Source organism: Aquarana catesbeiana, linkage group LG02 (assembly GCF_042186555.1).
Source record: "Aquarana catesbeiana isolate 2022-GZ linkage group LG02, ASM4218655v1, whole genome shotgun sequence".
NCBI classification, from domain to species: Eukaryota; Metazoa; Chordata; class Amphibia; order Anura; family Ranidae; genus Aquarana; species Aquarana catesbeiana.
In genome coordinates this window covers 363607474-363633532 of record NC_133325.1, presented here as the reverse complement: position 1 = coordinate 363633532, position 26059 = coordinate 363607474, and the positions used below count along the sequence as shown (strand labels likewise).

Genomic DNA, 26059 nt, shown 5'->3' with positions numbered 1-26059 from the left:
ACTATTAGCGCTATATAAATCCTGTATTATAATAATAATAATACATGAAATCCAGTGCCAAAAGGTCACTTCCAGTCTTATTTCGTAATGTCCAGTTCAACAGGGTCTGGGCTTTGCACAAATTTAAAAAGCCAAGCTGAGAACAACCTCACCAGATAAGTGCAAAGCAGATGAGAAATCTCCATCAGCAGTACAAAGAAAAATGAAGAAGAAAACACGTCTAGAAAAATCACAGGCTAAAACAACAGAGTTAAAAAAAAAAGAAAGAAAAAAAAAGGACATTTATCCTTTTAGAACACTGGTAATTGGTGAGCAAACAACCTGGGCTGGCCTACAATTTTTTGTTTGCTAGTATCAGATCTTCCTGTAGGCAGCAGTATAACCCAAAGATTTAAGGCTCCGTGTCCCTCAATGGACAAGAAAGGAAAGTCTTTGAGACTGAAGTGAGTAACAATAACCATTATTTCATGTAATTCTGTCAGCACCTTTAAGATTTGACAGTTTTGAATACAGTCATAAAGGCATGAGATAGGGCAGTCTCTGTGAGATCCTTAAAGACTAACATAGAGCTGACATGTACTGTGTGAAAAAAGGAAATACCAGGACAACAGAGAGTTAAGTCTGCACTTTTATAGCAATTTGGTAGTGGAGATTGAGGTTATTACAAATGCTCATCTGTGACTGACTTTCTTTTAACAGTTTATTTACCTGGTATATGACAACACAGTATTCTTTAGATCTTACCTGAGGACCTGCACACATAGCATAAGTCCCAGCAGACACTGCTCCCATAACACTGAGAAAGATCCGTTCGGTTAAAGGAGTTATAAAAATATGTTTAGCCGATCCTTGATATTCATAACCGTATTGGACTTCAGAGTCACCAATCTATGTACAGCAAATAAAATGCTATCAATACAACAATGCATTTCAACAAAATGTTGCTTTGATAAGTACATTTAAAAAAGAGACAGATTGTTTAAGAAATTTTCGGATAAGGTTTTATCTGTATTCACCCTAGCAACCAGTGGCTTCCTGGTACTTTCAATCTGCCTTTGAAATATAATTTCTTGGATATACAATAAATTACACACAATCCTCAATTGTCTTTATTTTTAAAGCAGACCTAAAGAATTATGTTTAGAATAACATCAAAGTGCATTACATATTATTTGAAAAGATACATTAAATTTAAAAAATTAAAATTAAAATTTGTAATTTTTTTGGTAGATGTCAACATGATTTTGTATATTGCAAACATATTTCTAATTCATGTCTTATGTATTTCTAAAACAATACATTCAACAATCCAAACCAGTGGCCTGGATACTGTAAATGCATGCCCTATTAGCAGCAATACTTTGCTATGTACTTTTTTTTTTTCTTTGAAATTGGCCTATATATTTTCATAGAAGATAAACATATGGTAAATATTTAAAAATACAAATCTATAAAAATGCACTTGTACTTTGCCTCTTTTTTTAATTGCAAGACAGATAGGCTGCTCCAATTAAAGGACAAATTTACTTTCAAACTAATCCCAACAGCCCCCCCCCCCCCCCCCCCAATTCTCCCCATTCTAGCTATATCTTTATCAGGTATTCAGGTCCTCCTCTGAGCCACCCAAGTTCTGTGCTCTATACCATCCTTTTTCAACAAGGGTGCCCAGGCACCCACGGGGGCCTTGAGGTTTCTTCAGGGGTGCCTTGGCAAAATGCCTAAAAATTGCCCAAACATTGCAGACAAGCCGGTGTGTGGATGAAGGCTGCCTTTTAGTTACACTAAGTCACAGGTTTTCATTGCGCACCATTACAACCTTCTAGCTGCAAGCATCCTAAGAACCAATAGCATCCTCACTAGATAAGGAGGATGTCAATCGCCTGCATAACATCATTGTTTGACCCTCCCCTGCCCCTCTTCATTAGCGCTAGGGTCACATTAGCTGAGTGATAGAGAAAAACTGAGGGAGAATATAAACATTGGAATACTAGTCAGTACTAGTTTGCAAAAGTGTATTTGCTTTGGAAGAATAAATCCCCTCTAAGGTTGGGTGTTCTACTTGGACTTGTGGATTTTGCTGCATTATGTAAAACTATTAGAATAGTCTTTACATTTTAGAATGTGGTAACTAGAGACTGTGCATAATTTTTAAAGGGTGCCTCGAGATTGTCAATAATTTTTAAAGGGTGCCTCAAGATTGTCCATAATTTTTAAAGGGTGCCTTGACTGAAAAAACACTGCTCTATACTATACTGTATATATCCTGTTCTCCATAGGACCTAATGAAAAAGCCATCAATCCCCAGGTTTCTCTATTAAATTCTATCAGAGAAAAAAATGCACAGTACTGCAAAGTCCAACCTCCTCAGAAAAGGCCCATGATGAAATACATTTCCTGAACCAGGTTACCCACTCATCCAAGGTATGTGAAAGGAGATAAAGCTAGAATGTGGAGGGCAAAGAGGTGCTATGACTTTACTTGTGTGAAAGTTTAGTCACAGCTGTATTGCCCTAATGACACACACTGGGTAGTGCCTAGAGCAGGCCAATTAGAGGAGGCAATACCATATCTCAAAATTAGGAAACTGATCACTTCTTTGGTTTCCCTCTTCTGGCCAAGAGAACTGCAGAGGAAAGGGGTGCTGGGGCTGCTAGGGATGCTAAGTGGAGACAGAGGGCTCAATAAACATGAAACCATCTGTTATTTCACTTGTTTGATTTTGTACAATTGAAACAGCCTTGTGTGTAAAGCAGGCCCCATGCTTTTTGCAATAGCACATTGTTGCGATAGATTTAAAAAATAACAATATGGCACAAGGGGCGAAGACATCATTATTCTGGTGTGCCTAGTATAGCTTTATGTCAAAAACAATATAGTTATCCTTTAAGAAAAAAAGATCAAAGTGGCCTTATTACTGTTTTACATCAGCTCTAATATTAGGGTGGTCATTAGGAAGCAGAGTACTTCCGACTGTTCGAAGTGCAGTACATTGGACAATGGACACACAGATCATTTCCTCAGCAGTGGGTGGTTTTTAGATCGAGTCTCAGTCTACACATTTCAGTCACACATTTACATCTATATAATGATAACAATAGTTTTAATATTAGGCATATAAAAATAAGGCAGAGCATATTTATAATGTTTTTTGGAAGACTATATTACTTTGACTCAGGAGGTTACATATTGAAAATTCCATTATCTTATCAATTACTGCAAAAAACGTTTGTTTGGAAACAATATTGTTTTTTTAATATTCCATTTATAATGTTTTGGCATGCCTTTTTTTATTTAGGTTAACACATTTCAAACTGTTGTGTTGTATCTGTTTAGAATGATAGATAGATAGATAGATAGATAGATAGATAGATAGATAGATAGATAGATAGATAGATAGATAGATAGATAGATATTTGTAAATAGACAGAGGTACGTACATAAAAAGAATTCTAAAGCTCTATCATATTTCACATTTGGCTGATTAACCCATTTACGCCAAACTCATACATGCAGTATATTCAGCATAACAGAGGTGGGCCTTCTTCCAAAGAGTAGCATATATGCACTCTGGTGTTGTCCTGGAAACGTGCTCTCAGCACAGAGGATGAGCTGTCACGGACAGTTCCTGGTCTTGTACTACCAGCTGGGAGCTGGGAAGATAAGGTTCCCTATAACAGAGTTGCTGTGATAGCTTATGATTGGCTATCACAGCGATCACTGTATATCAAAGGGATATATTGGGGTAATTTGCTAAAACTGCAAAAGACAAAGTCTAAATCAGCTGTGCAAAGAAACTAATCAGCTTATAGCTTCAGTTAGGCTTTAAAAATGAAAGTCAGAAGCTGACTGGTTGCTATTCTCCATATTTTGTCTGCGCCAGTCTTAGTAAATTCCCCTCTCTGTATATTTTCTCCCATCCAGAGGAGAAGAATGTAAAAAATGTTTTTAAAAAAAAAGATAAAATAGATTAGTGTAGGATAGTATCAGGGTCAAGGTCAGAGTCGGGGGGGAAGAAGAAATTCAGGGTCAGAACCAGTGTGTTTTAGGTCATAATAAAAGCAGCAAAATGCCTTTGTCCTACTTTGGGTATAAACAAAAAATAATGTACGTACAGTATATGTAGAATTAAGTAGGAGAAGTATTAAAGTATTTTTGTTGTTGTTGCTTTTTTATTTTCACTGGTTGTGGGTCATAGTGATGGCAAGAAATTCAGGTAAATTTTAAAAAAAATTCTAATATATATAAATATAAATACAGTATATATATTTTAATCCTGATATAAAAAAGGGAAATAAAGCACTACACATTCTCTTTAATGTTGTTTTATATCTATAGATGTATTTACCTTCACAACAATCTCTTTGGTATTGTCATCAAATTCATAGCACAATGGTTGGTTCTGTTTCCATAATGGTGCGGTTCCTGACAGAATCTGACTTGTCACATCACGCTAAAATAGAAAATCAGAAATGTCAACTTGTTACTATTTTCAATAGTTATTGAAATGACTGACTGTGAGACTCTGCATGTATTATTAAAGTCTAATCAGCACAAGGGATATTGCATACATTCAGTTTTATGTGTCCCTTGAGCTGCTGTGTCCTCTGATGCTCCCTACGCTACAAACTTCCTTTGCAGCAAGGGTCAATAAAACTAAAAGAGCTGTGAAAGACACTCATCAAGAGTGCCCGACTATGCCCGTCCTTTCTGTCTATCTCCTCCATTCATAGAAGTCGTACTACAGCTTCTATTAATGAAACATCTATAAATAAAGGGGGGGGCGATCGTGCAATCTTCTGCTTGTCCTCCATTCATAGAAGTTATAGTACCACATTCTACGAGTACAGAAGCTAGGTGGAAAGGGCAAGCATAGTCGGGTACTCTCGATGACAGCCTGTTTCAGCATCCTCAGGTTTTAATAAAGGGAGGATGGGGGCATATTGGAGGAGAAAGATTTCTGCTAAAGCAAAAAAACTTATTTAAGATTTCTGCTAAAGCAAAAAAACTTACTTTAAACATCATCTTACACAGGTTCACCAGACAAAACAAATCATTTAATTTAAAAAAAAACTTTAAAGCCCAGAGTAGAAGGAGATTTTCCTTCACATTCTACTCCAGTGATACCAGCATTCTCCTTGCTGCTAGGGCCAGTTAGAGGTTGGGCAGTTGCTGTTTGGGGTGCACTGAACACCTTCGCTGCTATTGTGCTTTTTGCTGGGTGTCCAGTGCACCCCTGTGCCTTCAAGGAGGGGTGGGCTCCCTCTAAGCCATGGGTGCTCAACCTGTGGCCCTCCAGCTGTTGCAGAACTACAAGTCCCATGAAGCATTACAAAGCTTATAGTTACAAGCGTGACTCCTAAAGGTAGAGGCATGATGGGAATGGGAAAGTAGTTCGGCAACAGCTGGAGGGCCACAGGTTGAGCACCTATGCTATAGGCATACCTGCCTTAATTATTATATACTGTATATGCTCCTACTGTGAAGGCTCTCAAAATTTATAGAGTTAGGACTGCAGATAATACTGGGGTGCCGTGACGTGGCCTCTGCAACTTGTATTTGCAAATGTATGCAAACAAGACCCCTGTTTTAAACGTAAACTGTTAGATAGGACAATTTGGTTTGTTGTAGGCTGGCTGGTAACTAGAGCTGGGAATTTTTCCTTGTTGCTGTTTGACATGTGTTGCCCTTCCATGTGCTCCTTGCTGTTAAAGCCAGTTATAGGTTGGGGCAGTTGTCGTTTGTTTGGACAGCAGTAAAAACCAGACACACCAACAATTTAAATGTTCCTGAGTAACTGTTTTTACCTTTCAGTGCAGCTACCTTTAATTCTAACATTAAAAGATAACAGCTTCAAAATATACTGTACATAACCTGTTATACTTGTATTCTGGTGACGTTGATTCTAAATTTTTTCCAGTTATGGGACCAGTCACCACCCTGGATGACTGGTCTTCTACCCACCCTGGTTGGCAACTTTTCCAGGCAGCAACGACATCAATACATCAGCGCTGCCTTGTGTAAAATTTCCTTGCCCAGCCAGTTTTTCCCAAGCACATTTCATATATTGCCTGCCCAAACTACTACCAAGACGAATGTGAAAGTGTGGGGATCATTAGGGCTCTTGGTAATGTCAGCACGGAAATACAAGCTAAAAAAGTTTTTACGTCCTTAATTAAAAAAAAAGAAAAACCTTGCTCAATTATGCATTCTTTGTTGGGTGATCAAGCATTATGTATGTTTCATAGCTCAGAGCTCAAGTTTAATGCATGTAAAAGTTGTGTCTTGGGGTGAATAAACAAGCCAATTAGGGTCTATTCACACCATGTGTGGTGGGACTGCGTTGGGCGCATTGACATGGGCAGGGGGTGTGCCCAGGCACATCTGCTTCTTTTAGAATGCAGCTGAATGTCTTCCTGGGGAATTTCATTTAATATCTTGGCAGCATACTCAATTCCTTCTGTCAGATCCTTAAGGCAGCCCTATAAATAAAAAATCATACCCCCTGCGCATGTCAATCACTATATGTGGTGCTGATTCCCCCTACTGCCTGGGCCCTCCCCCCATGTTGGCCCCCCTGCCCCGCAGTGCTGCTGGCTTCCCACCTCTCCTCTCCCCTGGCTGCTGCAGGGAATGTTTCAGGATGGATAGTGGGGGAAGGGGCTAGTATTCTAAATGAACACAGTGAACACACTCGCTCACTGTGTTCATTCATACCTGAAGCATAGTAAACTGTGTTTACTATGCTTTAGTTCTTGAATGAATAGGAAGCCACTCAGCACAGAGCACTTCCCATTCATTCATTGCCCCAAGAGGGGCATGTGTGCTTGAGCTTTGGGGTGCACACCATAATGCAATAGGCTGAGTACACCTATGGTTGGGTGGCTTTTCCAGCTCAGTCCCATCACACCCCCACCACAAAAGAAGGCAAAATTCCTTGTCTCCGTTGTGTCCAGTTCACACCAATGCCTTGCATACTGTACTTTTTTTAGCAGCCTAGAGACATTTTAGTAAAGTTTGTTTAAAAGAAAATAAAAAATTAAGCAGTTAAATGTGGCGGTGTCAGCGCATCAACACTGCACGGGTCACAACAGATTATAACCAAACATGAGCTGCTATGTTGCAATGCAGCGGCTGGGGTGAATGCTTGAAAAATATTTGATCCAATATCCCAATGTAGGAGGAAAATCTAAACAAACTGCATGTATTTCTTTTTAATGAACTTCCATGATATATTTGGTTTCATGTTAAATGCAGGCCGTTTCACAATGGGATTGCACAGGAATGCAATGCACAACTCCTGCACATTCCCATGCAGTGTGGTTTTGCAGCCTATTCATTTGAATGGCTGAAATCAAACCGGAATGCTGAGAAAGTAGTGCATTCAACCTCACCATCCATAATTAAAAAAAAAGCATATAATTTACTCAACACATCATAAAAGAGAATTCCATAGCGTAAATGGTTTTCTATTTTCTATTTATGTGCCATTGGAATCCAAGCATTTATTAAGATTTATTAGAACAGTGCTACATTAAAAGATGGCTACACCCAAAGCTATTCATCTCTGTGTGGTTGCCGTCAAGCTGTATAACATACTGACTTTGTATATGCCCCAGAGAACATGATGAGAAACTCCCTTCAAAATCTACAGCTCTACCCAGTTGACATGGCCATTAAAAGACCAAATAATTTTGTCCTATTATGGATTCCCCAATAATGTAAAATAAACGAACATTTGGTGAATCCAGCTGCAAAATTGACACCCCTGTTATGCTCATTGTGGGAGAGGTGTGAGGTACAAACCATAGATGGATCAATTAACTTATTTAAGTACAATTTAATCTACTGTACCTGATATAATAATAGAAGGATGTGATTGGTTAATTTTGCTACATCTTCGGCAGACAACGTTGGCTTAAGAGCTAGAGGGTTGACTTCTTGCTGTTTTTCTAAAACGTCACCTTCATCTGAAATAAAAATTCAGACATAGTTGAAAGGCTCACTTAATTCAAAGCTCATATGTTGAAAACATAAAAATCTATATTGACTACTAGACATGTAACTCTTTAAACTATACAAAAAAGTGTTCAATTTCCCTATTCTTTAAGGATTTTTATAACCAGTACAAGAAGGGTTGCCACTTTAAAACCAACGAATTGCAAAGGTTCTGCAGCCAATTAAGGTGGCAATTTGATTCCTTCAATGTCTTACCTGCATTGATTAGCCAGAGAGCCTGTGTAACTCATATGTGTTCTTTTTTAAGGGGATAAGGTTGATTTCTAAATGTATCTAACAAACAGGATACTGATGATATGCTGACCATATGTAATTGTGGGCTGACTTATTTGGTTACTTCTAGTACTAACTCTTCAAAGTAGGGTTTTAAATTATCCACAAATGAATATTATGTAACATGTACTATGATGGACAGTGGACAGCACTGTAGGAGATTGGGGGCACTGTGAGAGCTGAGGGTTCTCAAGGAGCCTGGGAGCACTGAGAGGGCTTAAGAGACACTGAAAGCATTTATGGGAGGTTGGTGGGCACTATGGGAGGGATTTACTAAAACTGGAGAGTGCAAAATCTGGTGCAGATGTGCATAGAAACCAATCAGCTTTCAAGTTTTAACCCTCGTTCACGCTGAACACGGCTTTGAAATTGTGCGGGTTCATGCACAGATGTCTATAAAATCGCCCCCGAAGTTACCAAAAGTCATGCAGGAACTACTTTTGGAAACCGACTTTGCGGCACCAAACCGATTGGGACGCTCCTATTGCCGGCAATAGGCTCCGATTTGATCTGCGATTTGACCTGTCAAATTACACGTCAAATCACGCAGATGTGAACTGGGCTTATTGTCAAAGATTAATTGAATAAGCTGAAGCTAGAGGCTGATTGGCTACCATGTAGAGTTGCACCAGATTCAGAGTGCTCCAGTTTTAGTAAATGTTCCCCTTTGGGAGCTCAGGGTACTGCTGTAGTTTAAGGGATCTGCAGCTCTCTGATCTGGGAGGATGGAGGCCATGAGCAGGCAGTGGGCCACGACCCAGTGGTTGAGAATTCATCGTCCTATCTTGTTTTTGTTGTCTTGATACAGAAGGGCAAGTTTATGTTGTCATATTAGTACTGGAAGTGGGCTACTGGCAGACTCACCAGTACATTAGGGTTTGGATATTGTTACAAGGAAACTTTTCACATACATACATGCTGCTGCCATTCTGCCTCTCCTGGGCTGCATACAAGTTCTAGTGCCATCAGTAAGAATCTATCTTAATGAAACTAAATAATCAGATTGGGAAATCCATGAAACTAGTATGCAGCTAAGTGACAGGGACTGATTTCCACCTTAGGCTTCTCAGATGGCTATTTTGCCTTATTAATTATCTATTTTAAAACGGAAAATAGCATTTTAAAACTTTTTGCACATTATAACTTTTCTTTCTCCAAAAAGGATCCATGAGCTCACCTCAATTTCCCAATTATAGGTACACACTTGCACTCAAGTAAATAGGCTGAATTATCATTAAACGGGCTAACCCAACAGCAATGTGCGTCACCAGCGTGGGATGAATTGGATTTCTATTGGGTTTATATACATAGCCTTCTATATGACTTTCATGAGGTATAATTTATGGCACATGTGTAAACCTTTATGAGCCAAATGCTTTTTCAGAACCTGTTTTAAGCCACTTTACATGAAGCATTCCTTTGCTTGATTGCAGAAAAATCCTGCCAGTTTTAACCTAAATGCACAACAGCACTCGCTAATGTTAACAATGAACAAATATCTAGACCATTTTTAAAAGACTTTTATAAATGTAAGTCCCTAAGGATCCTGGAACAGATCAATGGACGCCAACCAAGATCATTAAGTATGACTTACCTTGCCCATTTCCTTTCCTCTCTGCCTTTGAGCTTCTTTTAGAATGCAGCTGAATGTCTTCCTGGGGAATTTCATTTAATATCTTGGCAGCATACTCAATTCCTTCTGTCAGATCCTTAAGGCAGCCCTATAAATAAAAGGCAGAATATTTTATTGCTAGAGTCAGCAAAATTATTTTGCTCACTGAGTCCCTAACTCAAACTACTATATGATGATTTGGGTTATTAGGGTTACCCCGATAGCAGCTAATACAGAAGAATGGTGTATTGTTCTGAAAATGTTCTCCATCTCATAATAATGTAATCCTTTATTTCAAAGATATTAGTAGAATGTCCCGATGACACAATATTGTGGCCCATACAAGTTTACAATAAAAAAACGGCACTGATAAAATGTTGATTTGTTCACTCATTTAAAAAGCCCCAGTCCTTGTTTGAGTGTCTAGTAATGCCCTGCTGAAGTATTCATTGATAACAAAAGCAGCAAAAATAGGATTTGGTTAAAGGTTAGGTTTTAAAATAACATTTGGGTTAAGGGTTAAGTTGGCAACTAGGTTTCAACTAAAAATAGGGATCAGTGCATTTTTGTTTTTCCAGTGAAATACATTGATTTTTGGTATATGTAGTATACCTTTACCTAAATTTACCAGGGTAAATATATTTACATTCAGCAATCATAAAAAATAATGAATCAATTTAGATAGAAAATGTAGCAAATGTGTAAACTAAGGAGAATCTAGCAACAGTGTAAATTAAGGAGAATGAAAAAAGCAAGAAAATATTCTAAATACAAACATGCATCAAGGACTTAGGTCTATCCTTTGACTACAAGATAAGATGCCTAGCCTGCCTGCTGCGTAACAGTGACAGCTAAGGATCAGCAAAGTTCTTGGGCACTTAAACCCCCTTCCTAACAAGGCGAATTTGCAGCTTTCAGTGCTGTCACAATTTGAATGACAATTACTCAGGCATGCAACACTTGTACCCATATTAATTTTTTGTCCTTTTTTCATACAAATAGAGCTTTCTTTTGGTGGTATTTATTCACCACTGGGTTTTTTTTTTATTTTTTGCGCTATAAATAAAAGACTGAAAATTTTGTTTAAAAAAATGCATTTTTCTTTGTTTCTTTTATAAAATTTTGCTTCATAAATATTGGCCAAAATTCATACTGCTACATATCTTTGGTAATAATAACCCAAATCAGTGTATATTATTTGGTCTTTGTGAAAGTTATAGAGTCTACAAGCTATGGTGCCAATCATTAAAAATTGATCACACCTGATTTACTGATGGCCAGAAAAGTACAATACCCCTCAAATGAACCCTTTTTGGTAAGTAGACATGCCAAGGTATTTAGTAAGAGGCATGGTGAGTTGTTGTTTTTTTTTCCCTACAATTCTGATTTTTATTTTTTTCACAAAATTGTCATATTAACAAGTTATTTCTCTCACATGGCATATGCATACCACAAATTACACCCCAAAATACATTCTGCTACTCCTCTTGAGTTTGGTGATACCACATGTGTGAGACTATAATAGCCTGACCACATACAGAGGCCCAACATGCAGGTAGCGCCGTCAGGCGTTCTAGGGACATAAGTTACACATATAATTTCCTGACAACCTATCACAATTTTGAAGGCCTTGGAGCACCAGGTCAATGGAAACGCCCACAAAATGACCCCATTTTGGAAAGAAAACACCTCGATGTATATTCTATGAGGCATAGTGAGTCTTTTGAACATGTCATTTTTTTCCCACAAAAGTGGTTAAAATCCATTCAACCAATGTTGTCTTGTCATTTCATCTGTTGGATTTGCTTCCATGCATCTTCTGAAATTTAGTAATAATTTTTATGTTATGTTATTTATTTTTTTTATGTAAACTGCTATTAGATTCGATTACAATTTACCTGAAAAAAAAAATTATAAAAACATGCAGAACTTGTCCTCCTGAACAATTGCCCATCAAGAAGCCCATCAACAGCTTTAGCAAGATAACTGCATAACAGGATAATTGCAAAAATATTATATTTCTGCATGAAAACCCTTGGTCAATAAAAGTTTCTTCAGGCTGGTTTCACTCATTATTGCTCACTAATTAGTAGTAAGCTTGTTTCACTAACTTATTTAATATTCATCAGAATTATGAATAATACATGTCTTTCTTCTGTTTCAAACAATTTTCAATGATATATTCTGACAGATTCTCAAGAAGCAAAAAGTTGTCAAAGAGAATTGAGCTGTCTTGAATATGTTTCTGCATATCTCTTGGTAATATCTTGCCCTGACTAATTAGCATTGACGCACTGTGGGAGGTAATTCCATAGACAACACAAGCTGTGAGTGTCCCAGAACACTTGCTGCTCAGAAAACTTCAATGGTAAATGCATATTTTGCTATAACCTGTATCATGGAAAATAGAAACTCTATTTTATATGTATTTTTTATATCAACTTAAAAATATTTGAACCTATCATTTAAACTGTATACTCTGAGCTCATAAACCTAGATTGTTCTCAAAACATTAAATGTATCTCCCACATTTTTGACCTATGATATGCATTTCAAAACTTGGTTTGCAAATGGCAAGATCCTCATTATTTTTCAAAACAGAGTATTCAGTAAATCTATTCTGTGACCTGAAAATTATGAAACATTGAGAAAAAGAAAGTCGCTGGGGATATTTATGCTACCGTTCCATGCTTAGGAAATATTTTTTCCCGTCATTATATAGATATCAATTCACACCTAAAGGGAAAAGGTCTAGGGAGATATTTTAAGCCTTGAAGAACCTGTCAACCAACTAGGGACTTTGAAAACAATGAACAGAATTTAGACCTAGTGTTTAGATTGATTGTTACAGTATGAAATACTGTTAACCCCACTAGATATACTAGATCATCATGATTAATGATTTCTACAGCACCACTAAGGAAAGGTGACCCCAGAAACTATCTGGTATCCATAAGCAAAGCAAATGATTCAAGCATTGCCTGAGACAATTAACTTGCAAGCGTTAACAAGCAACATCAGAAGTGCTTGTCATTGCATGCAGGGATTTTCTAAGGTGCTGGAAAACTCTGTGGCTGCCCAGCAGTAGTTCTTTATAATTAGTTATTATAACTTTTGAACAACCAAATAGATACAACTGCATAGTGAAATAACTGCATAGTTCAACAATATAACTTGACAGTATTAGTCAATGTATTGTATATTTTTACTTGCTTACAAACTACCGTATTCACAAACACAATTTTCTTACACTCATTTACTGATGATAACCCAAACATGCAAAAATTCTGCTATAACTATGGGTAATCTAAAGCACAGAACTGGAATAACCAACAAGCTAAAAGCAATTCTTGAAGCATGGAATTATAAAACCTTTTTTTCCATTCCAAGCATCCATAGCACTCTTAAGGTTCACTCCATACGTAGAATGTGTTCTGCTGAAAAGTACAGTTAAAAATGGATCCAATTTTGAATCTTCTAACTAGGATGGAAACTTCAGACACATGATGACCATATTAACACTGCATGGGGCAAACAGACTGCTTTCAATGTTCTCCATGTGAATCAAGAACATGTCTTAGGTGCTAATTCTAGCTCTGATCCCAGATCATTCCACTGAAACCAATTCCTGTATAGGGTCAAGTGAGCAGATTGTAGTGAACATGGCCAGCATTACAATAGTGCTTTACAAATGCAATACCTGCAATCTTTCACTCCTTTGTTCACTGTCTCCACTATATTCTCGACAGAACTTAATCTGAGTGGAGAGGTAAGCCACATCATTTAGTGTAGAGAGGACCCAGTGCCTAGATGGCTGGTTGCCAACATCCACAGATGCCATTGATATTCTGTCTTCATTATCTTGGGGTGTGTCCATTTCTAAAGATAATAAAATAGCCAAAACATTTGTAATTATTGTACATCAGTTTTTTTGTATAAAACAGGCAACTTAAAAAAATGTAACTCAAAACTAAATATAAAATGTATTAAAGCAGGTATGTAGTTTAATTGCATGTTATATACCATTAACATAGCATTATAACAGCAATACACATGATATTTTATTAATCATCCCCAGTTCTCCCTTTACAGAATTGAAACATCTCATTAACTGTATCAAGAAGGACATTTAAACAACAACTGATAGATTGCTGATGAAGAGTCAACATTTTGTATAGAATTGGCCTTAAAGCAATAATTAATATCAAGCAAAATGTCAATGTATGCTTTAATGTCAAGCAAACTGCTAGAAAAACACTCCCTGGAGCCTTTAGTTAATGTTTTCTACCATTCATTTCTATCATTATTTATAGTATTAAAGAAAATATGAATAAGTCAATTGATTGAGAAAACCCCCTTTGGGCTATCCATATGCTTTTGTCCCAACCCCATTAAAACAAAAACAAAAATATGATCTTAAAGCATACCTGTTGGTAAGAGCAATGTACTTAACTAATAGCAGGTTGAGGTATAATAGAAGCTCTCAACAGATATCTCTTACCTATATATGTGTCCTTTCACTGGGCCCTTCTTTAGTTAGCATGCAAATAATGGCTCTTTAAAGGTTGTTACATACTGTAACTAAAGGACATGGTAGCGCTGTAGTGACCAGGGGATAGAACCACAGCTTGCAGTGGGAGGCAAGAAGCATCTAACACACCCAAAACTGTTGAATGCTAGTGGCAATTGTAGCTCTTCAAGTGGCAAAGATTAGAATCTCCATTTGCCAGACAGGTAAGTATTCTTCTTATTTTGCATGCTCTACTTTAATATTTCACATGTAGCGACAGGGTTGCTTAAATTAAAATGCAGATATTTTATATTTTGTAGAACGACTCATAATAAAGAGATAAAATCTACGAAAACACTACAGATAAACATTAAGAAGCAGGCATTGCTGTGAATCCATGGAAGTTATTTGAAAACAGTAAATATTACATACTTCTCTCATCTGCAGCAGTTTCCCCCATGGAGGAAGTTTTGTTTATGAGCACCCGCCGGGCCCCAGCACTGTGTATCTCTTTTCTCCTTGTTATAACGGTGCTGGAGCGCTCCATGGCTGCCCACAGGTGATGCTGAAGAGAAGCTTTTATGCTGTCTACAAGCTGCGGCAGCCAATTCTCCACAGGGCCACTACATTCAAGAGGCTGCAATAACAGAGAAAACGAGTTACCAGCTAGGAACTGGTCAGGATGGAGCTTTTCCAAACATCTTAGCAAGTTGTTTGTGATCATACTGATATTTCCTTTGATGACAAAAATAGTATTTTTATTCAGGCAAAGTCTTTAATAAAATATTAGCATCAATAGAGAAAGTGAAGACCTTGAATATAAAATATAGATATACTCCATTAAACTATACACTGTAGACCACACAAACACCAGTCAAACCAAAAATATATTTTTATGCAGCTTGCAAAAAGAAAAACTATTAATTATTTTCTTTTAATTTGCATAATCAGGTTCTCATTATTCATACATTTTAAAGCAAACATTTAAAGGCTTCATAATCAATAGCGAGCTTTGAAAACGGTCCATTACGCTGTACAATAGAGCTTACTAAAGCCTGAATAAACAATTTGGACTTCTTATTTTACAGTGTATGCCAGTATAATTTTAGGGGTAAATCTGAATGATGTTCTACTGCATTTTGTAACTTGCATGAGAGACAAATCATATCCCAGAGCAGTTCATATGTTATTGGAACTGCTAAATAAATCTTCTATTACACTTCCTTGGTGGGAACTCTTAAAGTGGAACTCCAGGCAATTATAATAAAATGCCTAACATAATATTTATGTCATACAGTTATTACAAAATTATTCTACCTGAGCTACTGGCAAATACAAAAACACAATTATCTGGTTTTGCTTTGCAAGGGGTTATAGGAAGCTAAAATAAAGACAGAATAGGATACTTATGTTAGCTGGATTTAAAAAATACAATTAGAGGATTTTAATGATTACATAACTGAGTGTTTATGTAATTATTAAAATCCTCTATTTGTATTTTAAATCCAACCAGCATAAATACCTGAATCTGTGTTTATATTAGCTTTCTATAACTCCTTGCATGGTAAAACACAGGCAAGGTTAGAAATAATCAGCAGAGCAGAGGAGGACACAGCAGAGGGATCAGAATGATCAGGGTGGCAATGCCCTTCGCTGTCCAGTCAAGAGGCTGGGGCAGGGGTGGTAAACAGGATGCATTGCTTAAGTACAGCGGGAAAAGTGAGGTCACGGACCTGGTTATGTTATCTGGCATAACACAACTAGATGGACAAAATGACAAATCTTTTGGCATGTATATTAATATATTATATATAACTCTGCTTTTACCTTTATGTGTGTGTTTAAATTCATATTAAAACATGCTTCTTAAACTTTGTGAAATGTATCTTAATGATAATTTGTGTACCACTCTGCAGCATTGCATGTTACAGATTGCTGCAATCTAACATGTATTCAGGCAATGGGGTTAAAGGAGGAGGAGTTTAGGCAGAAGAAGAGAACAGGAAGGATCTCAACATTGTGAAGATGCTCTTTCACAGTCCAATAAGCCTTTAACTGACACAGAAATCTGCTAAACTGCAACAACGAATAGCAATGTTTACATCCTAAAAGGGGCGTGCAAAGGGGGAAGCTTATATATATGTGTGTATATATATATATATATATATATATATATATATATATATTGGGTACAGAAAGTATTCAGACCCCCTTAAATTTTTCACTCTTTGTTATATTGCAGCCATTTGCTAAATTCATTTAAGTTCATTTTTTTCCTCATTAATGTACACACAGCACCCCATATTGACAGAAAAACACAGAATTGTTGACATTTTTGCAGATTTATTAAAAAAGAAAAACTGAAATATCACATGGTCCTAAGTATTCAGACCCTTTGCTGTGACACTCATATATTTAACTCAGGTGCTGTCCATTTCTTCTGATCATCCTTGAGATGGTTCTACACTTTAATTTGAGTCCAGCTGTGTTTGATTATACTGATTGGACTTGCTTAGGAAAGCCACGCACCTGTCTATATAAGACCTTACAGCTCACAGTGCATGTCAGAGCAAATGAGAATCAGGAGGTCAAAGGAACTGCCTGATCTGATCTGTGCCTTGCCACAGAATTGTGGCAAGGCACAGATCTGGCCAAGGTTACAAAAAAATTTCTGCTGCACTTAAGATTCCTAAGAGCACAGTGGCCTCCATAATCCTTAAATGGAAGACGTTTGGGATGACCAGAACCCTTCCTAGAGCTGGCTGTCCGGCCAAACTGAGCTATCAGGGGAGAAGAGCCATGGTGAGAGAGGTAAAGAAGACCCAAAGATCACTGTGGCTGAGCTCCATAGATGCAGTCAGGAGATGGAGAAAGCTGTAGAAAGGCAACCATCACTGCAGCCCTCCACCAGTGGGGGCTTTATGGCAGAGTGGCCTGACGGAAGCCTCTCCTCAGTGCAAGACACATGAAAGCCCGCATGGAGTTTGCTAAAAAAACACCTGAAGGACTCCAAGATGGTGAGAAATAAGATTCTCTGGTCTGATGAGACCAAGATAAAACTTTTTGGCCTTAATTCTAAGTGGTATATGTGGAGAAAACCAGGCAGTGCTCATCACCTGTCCAATACAGTTCCAACAGTGAAACATGGTGGTGGCAGCATCATGCTGTGGAGTGTTTTTCAGTTGCAGGGCGACTGGTTGCAATCAAGGGAAGGATGAATGTGGCCAAGCACAGGGATATCCTGAACGAAAACCTTCTCCAGAGTGCTCAGGACCTCAGACTGGGCCGAAGGTTTACCTTCCAACAAGACAATGACCCTAAGCACACAGCTAAAATAACGAAGGAGTGGCTTCACAACAACTCCGTCAGTGTTCTTGAATGGCCCAGCCAGAGCCCTGACATAAACCCAATTGAGCATCTCTGGAGAGACCTAAAAATGGCTGTCCATCAACCTTTACCATCCAACCTGACAGAACTGGAGAGGATCTGCAAGGAGGTATAGCAGAGGATCCCCAAATCCAGGTGTGAAAAACTTGTTGCTTCTTTCCCAAAAAGACTCATGGCTGTATTAGATCAAAAGGGTGCTTCTACTAAATACTGAGCAAAGGGTCTGAATACTTAGGACCATGTGATATTTCTGTTTTTCTTTTTTAATAAATCTGCAAAAATGTCAACAATTCTGTGTTTTTCTGTCAATATGGGGTGCTGTGTGTACATTAATGAGGAAAAAAATGAACTTAAATTATTTTAGCAAATGGCTGCAATATAACAAAGAGTGAAATATATATATATATATACACAGTATCTCACAAAAGTGAGTACACCCCTCACATTTTTGTAAACATTTTATTATATCTTTTCATGTGACAACACTGAAGAAATTACACTTTGCTACAATGTGTAAAGTAGTGAGTGTACAGTTTGTATAACAGTGTAAATTTGCTGTCCCTTCAAAAAAACGCAACACACAGCCATTAATGTCTAAACCTCTGACAACAAAAGTGAGTACACCCCTAAGTGAAAATGTCCAAATTGGGCCCAATTAGCCATTTTCCGTCCCCAGTGTTATGTGACTCATTAGTGTTAGCAGGTCTCAGGTGTTAATGGGGAGCAGGTGTGTTAAATGTGGTGTTATCGCTCTCACTCTCTCTCATACTGGTCACTGGAAGTTCAACATGGCACCTCATGGCAAAGAACTCTCTGAGGATCTGAAAAAAAGAGTTGTTGCTGTACATAAAGATGGCCTAGGCTATAAGAAGATTGGCAAGACCCTGAAACTGAGCTGCAGTACGGTGGCCAAGACCATGCAGTAGTTTAACAGGACAGGTTCCACTCAGAACAGGCCTCGCCATGGTCGACCAAAGAAGTTGAGTGCGCGTGCTCAGCGTCATATCCAGAGGTTATCTTTGGGAAATAGATGTATGAGTGCTTCCAACATTGCTGCAGAGGTGGGGGGGTCAGCCTGTCAATGCTCAGACCATACGTCGCAGACTGCATCAAACTGGTCTGCATGGCTGTCATCCCAGAAGGAAGCCTCTTCTAAAGATGATGCACAAGAAAGCCCGCAAACAGTTTGCTGAAAACAAGCAGACTAAGGACATGGATTACTGGAACCATGTCCTGTGATCTGATGAGACCAAGATAAAAGCGTGTGTGGTGGCAACCAGGTAAGGAGTACAAAGACAAGTTGTCTAGCCTACAGTCAAGCATGGTGGTGAAAGTGCCATGGTCTGGGGCTGCATGAGTGCTGCCGGAACTGGGGAGCTACAGTTCATTGAGGGAACCATGAATGCCAACATGTACTGTGACATACTGAAGCAGACATAATCCCCTCCCTTCGGAGACTGGGCCGCAGGGCAGTATCCCAACATGATAACGATCCCAAACACACCTCCGAGAAGACCACTGCCTTGCTAAAGAAGCTGAGGGTAAAGGTGATGGACTGGCCAAGCATGTCTCCAGACCTAAACCCTATTAAGCATCTGTGGGGCATCCTCAAACAGAAGGTGGAGGAGCGCAAGGTCTCTAACAACCACCAGCTCCATGATGTCGTCATGGAGGAGTGGAAGAGAACTCCAGTGGTAACCTGTGAAGCTCTGGTGAACTCCATGCCCAAGAGGGTTAAGGCAGTGCTGGAAAATAATGGTGGCCACACAAAATATTGACACTTTGGGCCCAATTTGGACATTTTCACTCAGAGGTGCACTCACTTTCGTTACCAGCGGTTTAGACATTAATGGCTGTGTGTTGAGTTATTTTGAGGGGACAGCAAATTTACACTGTTGCACAAGCTGTGCACTCACTACTTTACATTGTAGCAAAGTGTCATTTCTTCAGTGTTGTCACATGAAAAGATATAATAAAATATTTACAAAAATGTGATTGGTGTACTCACTTTTGTGAGATACTGTGTATATATATATATATATATATATATATATATATATATATATACATATACATACACAGTAAAACCTTGGATTGCGAGCATAGATCGTTCCAGAAACATGCCTACAATCCAAAGCACTTTTATATCAAAGAAAATTTCCCCATAAGAAATAATGGAAACTCAGATAATTCATTACGCAACCATTCATTCATAAGTCCTTCAGTTTATGGCCCATATAAAAAGATTAGGTTGTGTAACCATAAAATGTCCATCTACAAATGGCAGCCTCCACAAGGGGATTAGAAGCAAAATCCAGCAGGAGCTATAGTGTAGAAAAGAGAAGAGAGGCTCCTCTAAGTGTAGCAATATGGTTACATTTAATGAAGGTATAACATTTAGCAACTCACATTGATTAAAAGAGGCACATCTAAGTATGCAACCACCTGGAGTAAAGCTGTCCACAGACCGTGCTCCACACTGCCGGCTCTTTCCGCTGTCAGTCTGCAATCGTAAACAGGAAGTCTACCCTGCAGTAGACTGATCTGAAAGCAAGGCTTGAAGTGCTCATGGAGCGCAGCATGGAAGAGATGACGTTGATGGTGGTGTGGAGGATGGTCTATGTGGACAGCTTTAGCCCGGATGCCTGCATACTTAGATGTGCCTGTTTTAATCATTACCATGTGACTTGCTAAATGTTGTAACTTCATTAAATGTAACTGTATTGCTACACATATGCTCCATGCACACGATCAGGTTTTCCGACAACAAATTTTGGATGTGAGCTTGTTGGCGGAAAGTCCGGCGGAAAGTCCGACCGTGTGTATGCTCCATCGAACATTTGTTGTCGGACTTTCCGCCAACAAATGTGGGCTAGCAGGCTTGTATATCAAGTCAAAATGTATTGAAAAATGTTGCTTGTCTTGCAAAATGCTCTCAAACCAAGTTACTCTCAAACCATGGTTTTACTGTGTATATATATATATATATATATATATATATATATATATATATATATATATTGGAATCTGCTTAACCACTGCTACTACAGTGATGCCCGCCCTCTTCTTCCAGGCCCCCTACCCAGCGTTCTCTGACTGGAGGGGGCAAAGATCATGAAGTCACCACCCCGCCTTTCCACCCTGTCCGATCATAAAGTGCTTTACAGTCATTGAGAAAAATGCAAGACATTCTCTAAATCTGTGGTCATCAACCCTGTCCTCAGGGCCCACTAACAGGCCAGGCTTTATGAATTACCTTGGGGAGATGCAGACTAGAATAGTGCAATCACTGAGCAGCAAATTATATCACCTGTGATGTATTTCAGTTATCTTGCAAACCTGGCCTGTTAGCGGGCCCTGAGGACAGCGTTGATGACCACTGCTCTAAAGCCCCATACACACTATCAGATTTTCTGCTGATTATTGTCTTCAGATTTACCAAAACCATGTAGTGTAAGGGCCTGCCTGATTGCATACAAATTGAAACTCCTAAGGTTTGACCACATATTATATGGTTTTGGTAAATCTGAAGGAAAAAAATCAGCAGAAAATCTGATAGTGTGTATGGGGCTTTAATGGTGTCTGTGGTCACTATGCAGCAGGGCAGCTGCGCTCAGCACAGAACATAGAAGACAGTGAGGATGATTGTAGTAGTGACAGCTACTACAGTGATTTTCAGATTCCACAGGGATCAGCCAGGTACAGAACATACATACTTACATTGTTCCAAGCTGTACCAATGTAAACATGTAAAAATAGAAAAAAAACATAGCTGGTATTCGGCTTGAAATTAGGTATACTGATAGCTGTACGAGATCATCAGTGCAAATATTATCTCACTAGTTATGAAAGAGGCATTTAATATTTCAGGGCAGTGTATTCATATTATCATCTATTCAAATTAAAATTTTCAAATTGCAATGTACATACAAAACATGATCTAACGTTGGATTGTGCAAAAACTACAATCACAAAAAAAAAAAATCTAAAATTGTACTTACTCTAAAACCGATGTTTGAATCATCTAACTGAATTTTTGTGGAGTGGTGCAATATCCTTTTCGTAAAATAATCTAAAGCACTACACTATTCAACCCACTCAGTACCCAGAATGTTTAGCACCCCTGTACAGCTCCTTTTACTTACAGCTCACAATAAATCTACCCTCACCCGAACACCTTCTATCAAAAATGTTTTACTCTAAGGGCTACTGTGATAATGATCTTTTCTGAAGGAGTCAGTTTCTACTTGATTATCAGAGTTGTACACCAGTCAATCACAAAATGCCATTAAATATCATGTAATTACCTCTGTGTGCCACCAGAGTGAGCAGGGTGTGGTGCTGTGAGTCTCAGAGCAAACAATGTCCCACTGAAGGGACATAGGACCCCGAGTTACTATGTAGTATTGCAACAGACCAAAAGGTAGTGGTACCGGGGTCCCCCATACTAACACCAATGGATATGGACTAATGCAACTTATGAAAACCATATATCTGGCAATGACAAGGTTAGCAAGATTTCTGCCCAGTAATAAAGCTGGCACTAAGGAGTAAAGCATACTGTACATCCCAGACCACACTGGTAATCCTTTGCAATTTCCTATATTCGCTAGAATCAGTTTAGTGTCTATAAAGTATTCACATGTAAAAATCGTCCAAAATAAAGATTGTATAAGTCAACAAAGTGCTGTTTCACTTACCTTTGTAAGGTAAAGTTCTTCCCCCAAAAAACTTCTTACACCCAAAATCTGGTTACACTCATGTTCTGAGTTAAACTGATGTATAAGACTGTGCACATAATGAAACATCTTCACTATGTAGCTGCTTAAAACATTCAGATCATAACCTGCAGAGATAAACAATATAGCATAAGAACAAAATAAGAAATATATTGTACATGAAAATAAACAATAAGAACAAAATAAAGACAGTTGTGGGAAATGTAGCTTGCACAACATCAGCACTGGTGATTATACAGAATTTTATTTAGCAATTGTTATTCCAGTCACAAAAGAAAAACATATACATACATAAATAGCTTCTTCTCCATCACGTTTCACACCCATGTCAGAACAAACATGTTTTCCTTTATTTCCAATTCAACCTTTATTCAGCCTGTATTCTTTTTATTTATTCTATATTCTCTAACGATTCCTTGTTTTATTTCTGCTAAAACATATTTTTAGCTATCTCTTTACCAGTAATAAAAATACCCTCTTATATGTTTCAGCTCTGTCCATCTAACACCATATCTCATTCCTCTTCTCATCCATGAATTATCTCTCTCTCTCTATAGATTCTCTTTCAGATCATCTACCATTCGGATTCCAGTACTGACATGATTTGGCTGTGCAAACCTCTTTACTGCATCTTCAGAATGAGGAATGCTGGTTCCCAGACTGATGCCCCATCAGCCATTCAATAATGAATCTATTCGAAAAGTCGGAATAACAGCAGAATCTTCCAAAAATACTAAAGTTTATTGGCTTATCAGGTAAAAATCCAAAATGCAAACCCTCTAATGCGTTTCGGCCACACTGGCCTTAGTCAATCGGTATGATTAAAGCCAGTGTGACTGAAACACATTAGTGAGTCTGCTGCTATATTGGATTTGACCCTGACATATTAATAAACTTTTGCATTTTTGGAAGATCCTGCAGTGCTGCCGACTTTTTGAATGGATCATAAATATGGATTCCACCTTAATCATTCCACTGAAGCTACACACATGATGCCAGTCACCCACTGAAATCTGAAGGTCACTACTCCAAACTTATTTTTTCTGCATTCAGACTTTAAATGATAACACTAATAATCATCTAGTGCTCTTCCACTGTCACCCCTCCTCAGGGAGTCTAGCATTTTCATAAATATCTCCCTTCCTCTCTATATTTACCTATATAAGTTATGTTTTCATTTGGGTGAAAGATTAGAAATCACATTAATCATAAAGTTGATAAACATATTGATGATCACTGTGGTCCCACAGGAACATTATAAGATTTCACTGATCTAGATCAACATTATATAAAATTATTTAGGGATTTACACTTAAATGCAAATAGACAGATAGGGGTTCATTTACTCAAAGCAAATAAGCTATTTACTTTGCGAGGAAAGTTAAACTTACATTAATGAATCCCCAATCAAATGCAAGTAAAATAAGAAAAATACAATTTTGGTTGCAAATAATTAGATAATGAAGATCAGCAGAGCTTCACCTCATCCACCTGCAAAGTCAACAGCCTATTTGCTTAGTAAATCAACCCCATACTGTTCAGTTTAAAGTGAAACTATGAGAACAGAAGTATGAGAGCTGACAACTCTTTCTTTATTTTATAGGCGTAATCACCTGGATGGCCTAGCGATCCTGTAAGCCATGTCATGCAGCCTCCATGGCATGCAGTCAGGAGAAGTAAACTTCCATCAAGTACACTTGTTTTTGTAACCCATACTGCTTATGTGAGAAAAATACAAGGGCTGTGATTGAAAATCAGCTTCTGAAAAAAATGCTAGCTGACTGGCTGGTATGCTGAACCACTGGCTAAAATACCTTCCAAGTCAGTAATTAGTAAAAGGTATCAGTAAAGTCAGGATAAAGTCGGAAGTCTCGATTATACTTGTTCTGGGTCAGTGAAGATTAGAAATAATAGGGTCAACATGATAGCAAAGCAATTAGTGTTTTTAGAAGGATAGATCATTGATGGCTCCCTCTCATGATATGTTTCCTTTTATTGTATATACTTTATATATCACTCTGGATCTGTAGTTTTTAGCTGCTCTCCATTTGACACACAGAATGTAAATACAGGACAAAATGTGTGCAAGCATCTGCTCACAAGGCATTGGCATCAATCTTGTGAACCTATAGTAAGCAATGTGATGCTGCCACGCAAATGCTCTTTTTGGGCTGTAGTGGCTATTGGGATTGGGATTCAGTTGACTGACTCTAATGTGTTATAGTGCAATAATGATAGCAGAGCCACAAATAGCTAAAGTGACAATATGGCTGTATGCTTCTCTTAATAAGAAGTAAGCAGTAGCTCATCCATGTTATTTATTATGACATACAAGATCACCTTTTAATCATGCACATATTTTATTATCATAAGAATGCTGGAATTTTGAAATAACATAACTGACAGGATGCAACTGCTGATGATAATATTAGATTGAAAGCTAGACTATTATGACTGACAGAACACCACAGAGAACAAGCTGAAGCATTCTGTTGTCCCGCTGATACCATCAGCTGTTGTTTGTGTATATACAGAGTTTGATGTTGGGATCCAACAGAAAAAGCTAGCGGGAATTTGTTGCAAATGTTCAGGGGGGGAAACATTCTGAATTGCAAATTAACATATGTAGCTCTGGAGTGACCTAAGATGCCTCTGATGCTTTATTTATGTTCATACTTGGGAACGAGAGAGAATTAAATGCTGCAATTGCTCACACAAGGAATAATATACGTGCAGTTTGATGAAGATCATGCTGCTCTGAACAATAAACTGATGAGATAGGATCACAGACAGATTGGTTTTATTGTCACTTAAAATTTAGAAGCATTTGGTGCTTGGAAATTTGATGACTTCCCTTACATGTTAAAAGACAGGCTTTGCTAAAGGCAGGATAAACAGGTCATAATGCATTGCATCAAAAGTAAAATACCATAGCACAAAATACATTATTTGATAACAATCTCCAAATGATAACAGTTTATCACAAAAGAACATGCTATATTCTTAGTAGGTTACACTTTGTTTTATTTAAAAAAAAAAAATTACAGAAAAGAACAAACAACTTGTGATACTAACTGCAAATTGCTATTACCAGTAGCTTTCAAACATTTTCAGGTTGATTTACTAAAAGTTTCACTTTGTAAAGGAATGTTTCCTTAGTAGAGATGGAGAAATTTCACTTTTCAAAAAACACCATTTCATGTGCAAGGGGAAAAAAATTATTTTTGCTTATACGTGATTGGATGATGGAGGTCAGCAGAGCTTCCGCTCATTTACCAAACTCTGGGGAAAATGCCCTTGCAAAGTGAACAACCTATTTGCGTTTAGAAAATCCACAGCGATGTGAGAAAATTCCACTCAATCCTCGTACACACGATCAGACTGTTTGTCTGTTTTTGTTGCATGCTAGTCTCATGTTGAAAGTGAAGAGGTTGCTCACCATATGAAAGTTCTTGTATGACAGAATACAACTTCAGAAGTGACGTAATGTATTGAAAAGTTTTGTATGTATTCTTTCATTTC

The 26059-nt window shown here is 38.0% G+C and overlaps 1 protein-coding gene across 1 annotated transcript in view; it reads right to left on the bottom strand.

Moving 5' to 3' along the window:
• LOC141128042 (uncharacterized) overlaps positions 1 to 26059 on the bottom strand; it is a 728240-nt gene that overhangs the window by 543051 nt on the left and 159130 nt on the right. Inside the window, 7 exon segments of the mRNA XM_073615085.1 lie at positions 745 to 888; positions 4346 to 4450; positions 7852 to 7967; positions 9884 to 10010; positions 13602 to 13780; positions 14844 to 15048; positions 22499 to 22644. Of these exon segments, the coding sequence (XP_073471186.1) occupies positions 745 to 888; positions 4346 to 4450; positions 7852 to 7967; positions 9884 to 10010; positions 13602 to 13780; positions 14844 to 15048; positions 22499 to 22644 (1022 nt within the window).